Source organism: Rhinatrema bivittatum, chromosome 6 (genome assembly GCF_901001135.1).
Source record: "Rhinatrema bivittatum chromosome 6, aRhiBiv1.1, whole genome shotgun sequence".
Lineage (NCBI taxonomy): Eukaryota > Metazoa > Chordata > Amphibia > Gymnophiona > Rhinatrematidae > Rhinatrema > Rhinatrema bivittatum.
Genome location: NC_042620.1, coordinates 26,838,366 through 26,851,773, shown reverse-complemented (window position 1 = coordinate 26,851,773; position 13,408 = coordinate 26,838,366). Strand labels below are relative to the sequence as shown.

The following is a 13,408-nucleotide window of genomic DNA, read 5'->3' as shown; positions in this document are numbered from 1 at the left end:
ATTAATCAATTATAAAATCATACAAATAAAATAATTTCAAAACAGCTGATGAATAGAATATCCAATAATTAAAGACTCATGCAAATTTTGAAAGCTTTACCAAACACCAATAACATATTTCAAAATAGCAAACACACACACTACTCAATTAAAATAAGGATAAAAAATATCCCACAATCCATAGCTGGGAACTTTTGATTTTCAGTCTGAGCTTGTCATGGATTAATGAGAGGGACTGCAATACAAAGACTTTCTCCTCTCTCTTACATACACATGCTCCAACACAGGCATACTCGCTTACTCAAACATTCATACACACCATCTCCCCCACATGCTCTCTCCCCCCCTTCATGCTCTCTCAAACACAAATGCTCTCTTTCCACACATTCTCTCTTCCTCACATGCTCACAAAAACACACTCCCCCCCCCCTCACATGCTCTCTGTCCCCATATACTGTCATATATACGTGCACTCACACATGCATATATATTTTTTACTCTCCATCCCAGGTGTAGGCAGCAGCAGCAGCAGCTTTCTCCTTGGACTTCCATGGCATCAGGCGGCCTCCACTGTCTTCCTCGTTCAGAAGAGATGCTGCCTATTTTCTGAGCGCGCCCAGCCAATCCTGCCTTTCTCCTGCCATGCAGCCTGGCTGATTGGTGCCTCTCTCCTGCTGTGTGGCCCAGCCAATAGCTGCTTTTCTTCTACGCGGCCCGGTCCATCGCTGCCTCTTCAGCCGCACAACCCGACTGATCCTGCTCTCTCCTACCATGCAGCTGGTCGATGCTGCAATTGACCCTCTCAGTCTTTTCTTCTGGCCACTCCTTCCAGCTACGATTGGGCATCCTTCTTCCTGCCCATGCGGGCCCACAATACATTTCCTCTTCTGGTCCTCGAGGGCTAGAAGGAGGTCCAATTACCTAGGTCAGTGGTTCTCAACCTTTTTTCTGTTGGGACACACCTGATAGATGGTCCTCACATGCGAGACACACTGAACACATGACAGTCACAGGGCCAACCCCCACCCCCGACCCTCAGTAATGAGTATAAAGCAGAACTAGAACATTTCCCGTACAACTCACCATACAAAAAAGATATTCTGGTGTTCTCAATAACAGCAACACAAATTCCCTGTACTACCAGGCGCAATAGCCCTACTTATAAAAAGACAGCAGTTCACCAGCAATGCATGTCCAATTGAGAAAACAGAACAAATAAAATGAGGTATTTTATGTGCCTACATGCTAGTTAAATATCTCACCTCTGTCATACACACAAGATCAACCTTCACCAAGTACAGAAAGACCACAAATTACAAATATGGAGACAAACTGGAATGAAAACCCCCAAAAAGCCACTCTGCATGCAGAGCAAACCTGGAGAAATGGAAACAGAAATATAGCTCCCAACATAGTACCAGGATCTGCAATAATGCACACAAACTAATCCATACAAAGTTACACCTGCATTATGGCATGCACTCAAATGGATCAACCCTACCTATAAAAAGGAAACACTACAAATATTAAACCAGGCCCTAAACACCAATGCACCTCCCATTAGGAAAAAAGAAAAAGCCAAGCTGTTATAGATTCCCACACAGAAATAATTGTAATATGTATATGTATCCATAGGTAACAAAACCCTCTCTCGATGCAATTACTCTGTTTTCTATACAAAATAATGTGTTCTATAATCACACTATCTCACCGTACATGATGTAAACAGATGTGATACCCTGGATGAATGTCGGTATATAAAAAACAAATAAAACTATATGAATAAATGTTTCAAAACAGCTGATGAACAGAATTAAAAACTTAAAAATTATAAATTCTTAAAACACCAATAAAATATTTCAAAACACAGACATCACATTACCCAATAATTAAAATGGTAGTCAATCAAGAAAAATGAACTTAAGCAGCCACCTTTACTTACCCTCTCCAGCAGTTCTCCTACTCCTTTCCCTTGCAGGTCACACCAGAAGCAGCAGTAGCTACTGAAGCTGACCTCGCAGTCCTCTTCCTTAGGGACCACAACCAGTCTCTCTCACATACACACGTCACCTCTCTGGCCAGTCTCTCTCAATCACACACATGCTCCATTTCTCTCTTGCGCACATACATACACACAGAAGCACCCTTCTGATCTCAAATACACACACACAAAGGCCCCCCAGCTGAACAGCTCTTCTTCGGCCCCCACCGGCTTGGTCTCCTGCGGCGGCTGGCAGCGCGGTCTTCATTTCTTTGGCCCCTGCCGGCCTGGTCTCCAGTGGCAGCTGGCAGTGCTGGTCTTCATTTCTTCAGCCTCTGCCGGCCTGGTCTCCAGTGGCAGCGCTGGTCTTCATTTCTTCAGCCCCCGCCGGCCTGGTCGGCGGTGGCTGGCAGCGCCGGTCTTCTTTTCTTCGGTCCTGCAGACTGCGAGTAGCACGCAACACTGGTTGAGAATCGCTGGCCTAGATTCTGCAGCTGCCACCAGTGTCAGGGATTGGGACAAAAGTTTTTTTACAATTCTGAGCAGGTCCGATGGAAGCAGGAGGCTGCTGGGTCACCCCTAAACCTGTGGCACCTTCACCTAGGGCTTCTACAGGCCCTGCTTGCCTGACATCTATGACACTCGCTTTCTGAACAGCAATTTCCTACAAACTACACATGTGGCAAGTGTCTCCAGTGGTGGCATTTGGCTTTACTCCTGGATTCCCCCAGGCTCCGCCTACTGAATTCTTCCCTCTCAGGGGGTCAGCAGAAGGTGAACTTTTGATCAATTATATGCATCCAGGGGTTAATGTTTTCACTGAAGTCTTACCAGAGGGGAAAAAAAACCCCAGCAGAATATATTGTTGCTGCTTTCTAGAGCCTGTCCCACTTCCCTGTCTCCTCCCCATTTCTTCTTTCCACTACATTCCCCTTTCCTCTAGCCATCCCTTACTTCCACTTTCCACATATACTTCCTGCTGTCCTTCCTTATTTCTCTTTCCTGCTGTCCCTATATTCCTCCTTTCTGCCCGTCTTTCTCCCCCCTCCCACCCCAGTCATGCATTGGTGCCTTAGTTACAGCTACTTAATGTTTGGTGCTGAATTGTGCTGGCATCTCTGTGCTCCAAGCTTCTGGTGCTAAGGTGCACCTTCTTGGCTTTCAGCACCAAAACAAACTACCTGTTCCAGACTCCAGTTTTAATTCATTGAAACTTGTATTTATCCAAGCCAGAGCATAGTTGGGCTTTTCAAGAACAATCTACCAGGCTCAAGCACTCCTCTGCCTCCTAATTTCCTTAAAGAAAGGAAGCCAGAAGCAAAAAATGACCTCTAGTTGGTAATCATGTACTTCACCATCCTCTGCATTGTTTCAGCTTACCAGAAAAACAAACCGATCTTGGTCTCTCCTTCAAATACCAGAACACCAGTTGGGGTCAGCCCGAGCTTATAATCGTTACCATCCCGAGCCTATGCGAGAGAAAACACAGGTTTGATTTATCCTAATACATCATAACTGGCATCCTGAATAAACATTTAACCTACGTTTTATGGGCCACAAAGGCCAGAGTAAAAAATGAGCTGGCCCAACCAGGATAGCCTGAATGTCTCAGTTCATTCACCAGGTAGTTATGGTTTATCAGAAAAGCCAAATAATCCTTCATTGAAAGATGTGACTTGTACTGCATCAATCAGATGAGGCCAAATTCTATTACAAACTTTAATAAAACCCAAACAGTACATCAGGATGAGTGATAAATCTGCCATCTCTCAAGAGGACCCTCACCTTCACAACGTGCATGTCCACGCCATACATTTCCAGCCACTTGGCTTTGTTTAGGTAGTTTATTTCAGCCTCTGCTGGCATCTGTCCTCTGCAGATATTGAGGAAAACAAAGACCAAATATTAAAATACTCAAAACTTCATGAAAAGTCAAAATACAGGACAGTATGTGAAGGACATACCAGTGATAACTAATGTGTTAGCTAATAACGCCTGCCTGGCAGAGGAGGTAGGTCAAATACTCCTTTCCTGCTAGGATCAAAATATAAACTTCACTCACTCCCCGCTACTAGTAGGGACAAATGTAACAATTACAGCCACCAAATAATCCCCACCCCTTCAACCTCTATTTTTTATTATTGTGCTTCACCCTTTCACCAAAAATATTGAAAGTAGGGAGAGGATGGTTTCATACACCAACTGCAACTTGCTAATCCATAGCCTTGTATGCAGTATGCTTAAATGATTATAATCATGAACCAACCTTCCTCCTATCTGTTTTTTATTAAATGTTAAAGAAAAAAAATTTTTATTGTTAAATTTTATATTTATTCACCCTTCTAATTCAATTATGATGATTAAAGACAGTCAATGGTTAATTGATAGCGCTACTTGTCTCAATTGTGATATTTTTTTCTTTTTTAGATTGTACATGTATCACTTTACTTCAACCATACAATATTCTTCTATAATTCTTGATATTCCATCGTCATTGGGCGCTCATTAATTGAAAATATCTTTACCCCATAATATTTGTCCCATTTATCCTTTGCAGTTGTAGTTTTGATTCAAAACAAAGCACCGCTAGAATGATCCTTCAATTCGACTGTGGTTGCAACTTATACTTTTTCAAAGCGAGACATTTCAATATTTAAACTCTGTTATATACACACATTCATTCCCGTTTTACTATCACTTGTATCAAGTTAATGTCTGTGACACTTGAACGTCTTTATAGATGTGAGTATCCTGTATGAATGTATAGAGTCCACTTTCGCCGTTACCTCCCGGTCAAGCTGACCATTCTACCACCTTTTAAAATCTTCCACGTCGTACGCGTTTCTTTTAAAACTTGTAATTCCAGTCCTTTATTGTTCATTCATGTTCTTTACTGTTTCACTAATGTTCCTTATTGTTTATTCATGAGATGCACTACATGGATTGGCAAATGTTATGTTATGCGATGACATGATACTGTTGAAACTTGCACCTGTTTGTCAAAGTGCAGTCTTGTACGTGAATTCTATGCTGTTAATAAATATACTTAAACAAAAAAAAAAAACAACTTGTAATTCCAATATGTTATACACCTTCAGGTTCACAATTATGTATGGCAAAGAGCAACCCGACAGCAAGGAGAAAGACGACAGACTCCCTTGAAGAAGGTAATTCACGGTTATCGAAACATGGCTATGTCGGGAGACAAGAATAAAGCAAGCTAAGTAGATCGGGAATGCATTGTTTTTCAACGGCGTTTAAGGTGTATAACATATTGGAATAAGAAGTTTTAAAAGAAACGCGTACGACGTGGAAGATTTTAAAAGGTGGTAGAATGGTCAGCTTGACCGGGAGGTAACAGCGAAAGTGGACTCTATACATTCATACAGGATACTCACATCTATAAAGACGTTCAAGTGTCACAGACATTAACTTGATACAAGTGATAGTAAAACGGGAATGAATGTGTGTATATAACAGAGTTTAAATATTGAAATGTCTCGCTTTGAAAAAGTATAAGTTGCAACCGCAGTCGAATTGAAGGATCATTTTAGCGGTGCTTTGTTTTGAATCAAAACTACAACTGCAAAGGATAAATGGGACAAATATTATGGGGTAAAGATATTTTCAATTAATGAGCGCCCAGTGACGATGGAATATCAAGAATTATAGAAGAATATTGTATGGTTGAAGTAAAGTGATACATGTACAATCTAAAAATGAAAAAAATATCACAATTGAGACAAGGAGCGCTATCAATTAACCACTGACGGTCTTTAATCATCAGTTGAATTAGAAGGGTTAATATATATAAAATTTAACAATACAAATTTTTTTTCTTTATAAAATTTAATAAACAGGTAGGAGGAAGGTTGGTTCATGATTACAATCATTTAAGCATACTGCATACAAGGCTATGGATTAGCAAGTTGCAGTTGGTGTATGACACCATCCTCTCCCTACTTTCAATATTTTTGGTGAAAGGGTGAAGCACAATAATAAAAAAAATATAGGTTGAAGGGGTGGGGATTATTTTGTTGTTGTAATAGGATCAAAATATAAGCCATAGAATTTTCTGATTTAAGACTGCATGTTGACTTCCAGTTATGGAGGTCGACTGAATGGACGTGTAGTGAGAGCTCCATGGGTTCTCTTGCCTAAAACGCGCCTCACCCATTTCTTCTGTTGCTGAACCAACCCAACATTCTCTCTCGTAAGAGTTGGATGGCCATTTTATTTTTATTTTACCTTAAAAGAGGAGTGAGTGCGAAACCAATTCAGTCTGCACAGGAGAACAGGTTGGCTGTAGAAGCAAAAATGGCGTCTGAATCACCTAAAGCTGACGTGGAAAAAATTGTGGCGGTAGCATCCAAAGAAATGATTCAAACCTTATCCCGAAGCAGGTCTGCAGCTTTAGAGGACAGACTCTCTAAGATTCAATTGACAAAATAAAAGAGGGCCAGCTAACAGAGGTGGAACGTATCTCTGAGCAGGAAGATTAAGCAACTTAAGATGGAGACATGCTTATCAGCATTGTAAAAAGAAAAAAACACTGAGTTGATAGAGAAAGTTGATGATCAAGAAAATCACAACAAGCACAATAAAGTAATTGGGCTCTCTCAAGCTCTGAAAGTTCAGGAGCTGATATCTTTTTCTGAGAAATGGCTCCCAGGGATTTTAGGCCTGGATGCTGAGGTAAGGCCTATTTGTGAAAGTGTGCACAGAGTGGGGCCCCCGAAAGGGCAGGAGAATAACAGGCCCAGACCAGTCGTTGGTAGATTACTCAATTGGGCTGATTAAACAAATTTTTTGCTGCTTTCTGAGCCAAAGGAACAGTAGAATATCAAGCAACTAAAATCTTAAACGATTTTCAACCCGGGTCGCATGCAACGAAAGGCATTGTCGCCTGCCTGTTCAGAGTTCCAAAAATGCGGGATTTGTTTTGCAGTTCTCTAGCCTACCAAGTTTAGAGTACAGCATGCAAGTACAATGCTCCTTTCTGGCAAACAGCAGATACAGAATTTTTTGCAAAAGCTGCCAATGTGAATGACCATGAGTCTGTTTCATTTATTTTATAAGTGGCACATGATGGCTTGCCGTGTTTTCTGTTAATGGCTCGTACAGGCTATACTGCTGCATCATGTTATAACTGTCAAACTTGTGCACACATTTTTCAGAGGACTTTTGTTTTTATAGGTTGCAGCATCAGATGCATCCAAGTTTTGGAATTTCATAGTTGGCAGTGCTAGGTTGCTTGTGGCATGTCACCAGTCTGATATCATGTGCAATTATCATGCACAGTTATGGCTATTTACAGATTATTAGATGCTAACAGGGATATGAAGATGGAGACTGTATAGCTTCTGTTGCTGGATATAAGACATTTATTGGGGTGGTTGACTCACTGAAGTGTGCTGCAAAGGAAACACACTTCTAGAGATTTTAGCAAAGATCCTTCAGCCATTGTCATTGAAGCCATACATGTACATCATGGGCTCAAAGAATTACTAGGCTCAAAGACGACACTTGTCTGCTGCAAAAGATGTCTCATTCATGGGAAATGGAAAGAACAATGGATTAAATTAACCTAGCTGCAACACGATATAAAGAAATAATACAAGTGGTGGCATGCTGACGGGGTTTAAAGTTTTTGTTTACTCTGTGGGTACTGGCTTATATAGCCTATTAAGATGTAGGTAGTTAACCTGTTTCCCCACAGCTGGGTGTTTCTTTTTATACAATAGTTGTTTTACATTGCTATGTGGGTCATTTCAGTATAATTAGGGGTCTCACCTTTATTACATAAAGTTATTTGTATATAGGGGCGGGATCTCACATGGGTCCATTTCTCGGCTGACGAAAGAAGGAAGATGTGTGAAGCTGAGAAGTAGCAGTCCCTTGGAGCGAGGGATAGTAGTTTTTTGTATGAACTACTATGGGCATGGATACTGTGTGTGTAAGAATGGATGTAGAGAGGGGGGCTGGGTTCCGACAAAATGTTAACACCAGTGAGATGCTATGGGAAGAAGATGGGTATTTTTTCATTATTTAGGTTGCCTAATAATTTGTGTTCCCCGTGCCTTAGCTGGGGAGCATGGAGAACAATATATATGATGAGTGTCAAGTCCCTCTATGGGATACCAAGTTCCAATTTCTCTTTCTAGTAATGGGGGATAATTTTAAACTGGTCACATTCAATGTGGACAGAATACACTCCTCAGTGAAAGAACTAAGCTGCTTACACTGTTAAAAAGAGAGATAATGCACAAGTAGCTTTTCTGCAGGAAACCCATCTTTCAGATGAACATCTAAAACAGAAAAGAGATTGGATGGGCCATGTCTGCTATGCTTCTTACTCTCGTAGACAAGGTGGGGTGGCCACTCTCATGCATAAGGATGTACCATTTGTGGCTAAGTATAAAGGACTCTGAGGGTTGCTTTCTATTTGTATTGGGTAGTCTATATGGGGGTAAAATACAACTTTTGTAATATCTATGCTCCTAATGAGTATTCTTCTGAATTCTTTTCCTGACTGGTCGCTATCATTTTGCTGTAATCTAAACACAATTTGGTGTTGGGGGTGATTTCAACTTGGTGGCCAACAATGAGGAAGATCGCAGGCCATCTAGACAAATAAAAACTCAGGACAATATAAAGGGAATTAACTTGTTAGCACAAGAGCTGGGGGAAGCTTGATATTTGGAGAACACTACATCCTGGCAAGAAGGATTATACTTTTTTCCCCAACTCCCATAAAAGTTATTCTAGAATAGATTATATTCTAATCACTGAAAAACTGTTTCCAAAGGTAAGGGTTGTGTTATTGAAACAGCCATTATTTTGGATCATGCCCCAGCAAGTCTGCTTTTAAATCTGGAACAAAAGAGAAATATGAACGTTCTGTGATGTATGCATCCAGGCTTAATGAAGGATAGTGAATTTTGTGATCTATTATGAGCCAAATGAAAGGACTATTTTCACTTTAATGACACCTCAGAAGTGATCCCCCACAATCCTCTGTGCAGCAGTCAAAAAAGCAAACTAATATTGGAATTAGAAAGGGAATGGTGAATAAAACGGAAAATGTCATAATGCCTCTGTATCGCTCCATGGTGAGACCGCACCTTGAATACTGTGTACAGTTCTGGTCGCCGCATCTCAAAAAAGATATAGTTGCAATGGAGAAGGTACAGAGAAGGGTGACATAGTATGCAATAGTATGCAAATCCATGGCTCTCGTGCAAAACTTTCAAAAGGGAAACTTTGATAAAGAGAAAAATTGTTAGAAAAAAAAATGAAAGGAGCAGTTACAAAAGTAAAAAATGTGCAAGAGGCATGGTCATTGTTAAAAAATACCATTCTAGAAGCACAGTCCAGATGTATTCCACACATTAAGGTGGAAAGGCAAAACGATTACCAGCATGGTTAAAAGGGAAGGTGAAAGAAGCTATTTTAGCCAAAAGATCTTCATTCAAAAATTGGAAGAAGGATCCAACAGAAGAAAATAGGATAATGCATAAACGTTGGCAAGTTAAATGTAAGACATTGATAAGACAGGCTAAGAGAATTTGAAAAGAAGTTGGCCATAGAGGCAAAAACTCACAGTAAAAACTTTTTAAAATATATCCGAAGCAGAAAGCCTGTGAGGGAGTATACTTGGATTTTCAGAAAGCGTTTGACAAAGTTCCTCATGAGAGGCTTCTAGGAAAAGTAAAAAGTCATGGGATAGGTGGCGAGGTCCTTTCGTGGATTGTAAACTGGCTAAAAGACAGGAAACAGAGAGTAGGATTAAATGGACAATTTTCTCAGTGGAAGGGAGTAGGCAGTGGAGTGCCTCAGGGATCTGTATTGGGACCCTTACTTTTCAATATATTTATAAATGATCTGGAAAGAAATACGACGAGTGAGAATCAAATTTGCAGATGATACAAAATTGTTCAGAGTAGTTAAATCACAAGCAGATTGTGATAAATTGCAGGAAGACCTTGTGAGACTGGAAAATTGGGCATCCAAATGGCTGATGAAATTTAATGTGGATAAGTGCAAGGTGATGCATATAGGGAAAAATAACTCATGCTACAGTTACACAATATTAGGTTCCATATTAGGTGCTATAACCCAAGAAAGATCTAGGCGTCAGAGGATAACACATTGAAATCATCGGTTCAGTGTGCTGCGCCAGTCAAAATAGCAAACAGAATGTTGGGGATTATTAGAAAGGGAATGGTGAATAAAACGGAAAATGTCATAATGCCTCTATTGCTCCATGGTGAGACCGCACCTTGAATATTGTGTACAATTCTGCTCGCCGCATCTCAAAAGATATAATTGCAATGGAGAAGGTACAGAGAAGGGCTACCAAAATGATAAGGGGAATGGAACAGCTCCCCTCTGAGGAAAGACTAAAGAGGTTAGGACTTTTCAGCTTGGAGAAGAGATGGCTGAGGGGGGATATGAAAGAGGTGTTTAAAATCATGAGAGGTCTAGAACGGGTAAATGTGAATCAGTTATTTACTCTTTCAGATAATAGAAAGACTAGAGGGCACTCTATGAAGTTAGCATGTAGCACATTTAAAACTAATCGGAGAATGTTCTTTTTTACTCAACGCACAATTAAACTCTGGAATTTGTTGCCAGAGGATGTGGTTAGTGCAGTTAGTGTAGCTGGGTTTAAAAAAGGTCTGGATAAGTTCTTGGAGGAGAAGTCCATTACCTGCTATTAAATTGACTTAGAAAATAGCCACTGCTATTACTAGTATCAGTAGCATGGGATAGACTGTTTTTTGATACTTGCCAGGTTCTTATGGCCTGGATTGGCCACTGTTGGAAACAGGATGCTGGGCTTGATAGACCCTTGGTCTGACCCAGTATGGCATGTTATGTTCTTATGTTCTAAGCGGGGAAAACTTATGAGGGGGGAAATAATAGCATGTGTGGCAAAAAAAAAAAGATGGGGAGATCTTGAAATTTAATAAAGCAGTCAGAGCAAAAAAAAAAAAATCACATTTCTTTGATGTCTGCAGATCAAAGGAAGGCTTTGGAGGCCACTAAATCCTCTTTAAACCATCTTTTGCATCTTAAGGCTAGTTGCTCCATAAATCTTTTCAAGTTCCAATTTTACAAACATGGCAACAAAGCTGGGAAGATGGCACATTTGATAAAAGGCACTCGTCAAAAAAACATTACAAGCATTCGCAATAACTCTGGGATTACACTCACTGACAGCAAAGTTTGGAGGTCTTTAAGACATACTATCAGAAACTGTATAGCGCTGGCATTTCAGATCAAAATGAGGGGGATAGGTTTTTTTTTTCGGAATCTTCACCTACCCGCTGTTTCTACAGATCAGTTGGCAAGGTTAAGTAGGCCAAGCTCTGAACCAGAAATATTTAGAGCCATCACTAGTCTTAAAGGAGATAAGGCACCTGAAAGTGATAGCTTCAGTACAGAATTTTATAAAATTATTAAATTCCAAGTACTCATACCACTACAGAACATGTATAATTATGCCCTTCGGCATGGGTTTGCCTCACCTCTCATGAACCAGGCTATTATAATAGTCTTGCCAAAGAAGGGAAGAGATATGGGAAATCCAGCCTCATATCGCCCAATCTCATTGTTGAATGTAGATACTAAATTGTTGGCTTTCATATTGGGGACAAGGGTGGGGGTGGTTTCCAATTTGGTGGGCCCAGATCAGACTAGATTTATACCTGGCAGATACAGGGTTAATAATGTGTTAATAATGGGGAAGAGGGAAATGGCTGAAGAGGGGAAGAGGGAAATGGCTGAAAAGGCATCTGATAAGGTTAATTGGCAATACATGTTTCGGGTATTGACATTATGGGATCAAGGGTCCTTCCTTAGATTGGATAAAGTTGCTTTATACCAACCCTAAAGCATGGACATTAGCAAATGGTGTTTTGTCTAGCAAGTTCGCGTTGGCAGAAGGGACAAGAATGCCCCCACCCCCAATCTTATTTGTGCTCACACTGGAACCATTGGTATTAGACAGTCAATGGATGTTAAAAGGGATAACAGTGGGCAGGCAAGAACTGAAGATATGCCTTTTTTGCAGATGACATCCTGTTTTTATTTTTGTTTGGGTGGTTTTTTTTGTTTTATTTATTATTATTATTTTTTTTTTTTAAACAATGCCAGTCAGGCTATGGGGTCTATTAAGCAGTTGATCTCTGCCTTCCAGACTTTCAAACTCACTATTAACTTTGACAAGTCTGAGGCCTTGCCTCTAAATTCAGAACTGGTGGATAGGAGGCAGGGACATTTCCCTTTCAAATGGAATACATATAATATAAAATATCTGGGAGTCTGGATTCCTCATGACTTGTCACAGTTATACGAGCTTGAGACTTCTTAGATAGGTTTGCACATCAGTTGCAGAATTGAAACCATTTACCGGTGTCGACTGGAAGAAATGTCCTGATCAAAATGATTTATTACAAACTGTTATATCTTTAGATGTTGGTTGTCATTACCTAATTTGGCTTACTTGAAATCTATGTTTACATGTTTTTTGTGGCATGGTTAGCAACTAAAAATTGGATGTGACAGATTGATGAGAAGCAGAGAAATGGGGAGGTATTGATGCCCCAAATTTTCCTTTTTACAATTTAGCATGCCAGTTGTGGTTCCTTGGGGAGTATATGGTGGGCAAATATAAATACAATGCAAGTCAGTTGACTTTCCCCTATTCTTCTCTGGGACTTACGCACTTATCAGTTGCCTCTTTACCTACAGGCCGATTCTACAGTACAGTGCGCTCCGGCGGAGCACACTGTTAACCCGCGTTTGGACACACATTTTTGAAGCGCTAGCTTTTAGAGAGATGTGAATCGGAACTGAAATCCGAACCGATTCTGGTTCCGATTCACATCTATAGAGATGTGAATCTGAACTGAAATCCGAACCGATTCTGGTTCCGATTCACATCTCTACTAACTTTAACCCTTATTCGGTAAGGGGTAATAGCGCATCAAAAACGCACATCCAACCCCCCCCCCCCCCCCCCCGAAACTAATAGCGCCCGCAACATGCAAATGCATGTTGATGGTCCTATTAGTTATTCCCGCGCGATTCAGTAAGTAAAATGTGCAGCCAAGCAGCACATTTTACTTTCAGAAATTAACGCCTACCCAAAGGTAGGCGTTAATTTCTGCTGGCACCGGGAAAGTGCACAGAAAAGCAGTAAAAACTGCTTTTCTGTACAGCCTCCGACTTAATATCATAGCGATCAAGGGTCCTTTCATGGCGATATTAAGTCGGAGGATTCAAAAGTTAAAAATTAAATTAAAAAAAAATGTAAAATCGGCCCGCGGCTTGAAAACCGGATGCTCAATTTTGCCGGTGTCCAGTTTCCGAAACCGTGGCTTTGAGAACCGTGGGTTTGAGAACCGACGCTGGCAAAAA

General features: G+C 40.6%; 1 protein-coding gene across 4 annotated transcripts in view; it reads right to left on the bottom strand.

The window, feature by feature from the left end:
• The window catches only part of EPB41L5 (erythrocyte membrane protein band 4.1 like 5), a 327,612-nt gene that overhangs the window by 164,846 nt on the left and 149,358 nt on the right, over positions 1-13,408 (bottom strand). For all 4 annotated transcript variants that reach the window (XM_029605154.1, XM_029605157.1, XM_029605155.1 and 1 more), the window contains 2 exons: positions 3,767-3,854; positions 3,362-3,450 (listed from right to left, as the gene is read on the bottom strand). In XM_029605154.1, the coding sequence (XP_029461014.1) occupies positions 3,362-3,450; positions 3,767-3,854 (177 nt within the window). The remainder of the gene's footprint in view (positions 1-3,361; positions 3,451-3,766; positions 3,855-13,408) is intronic.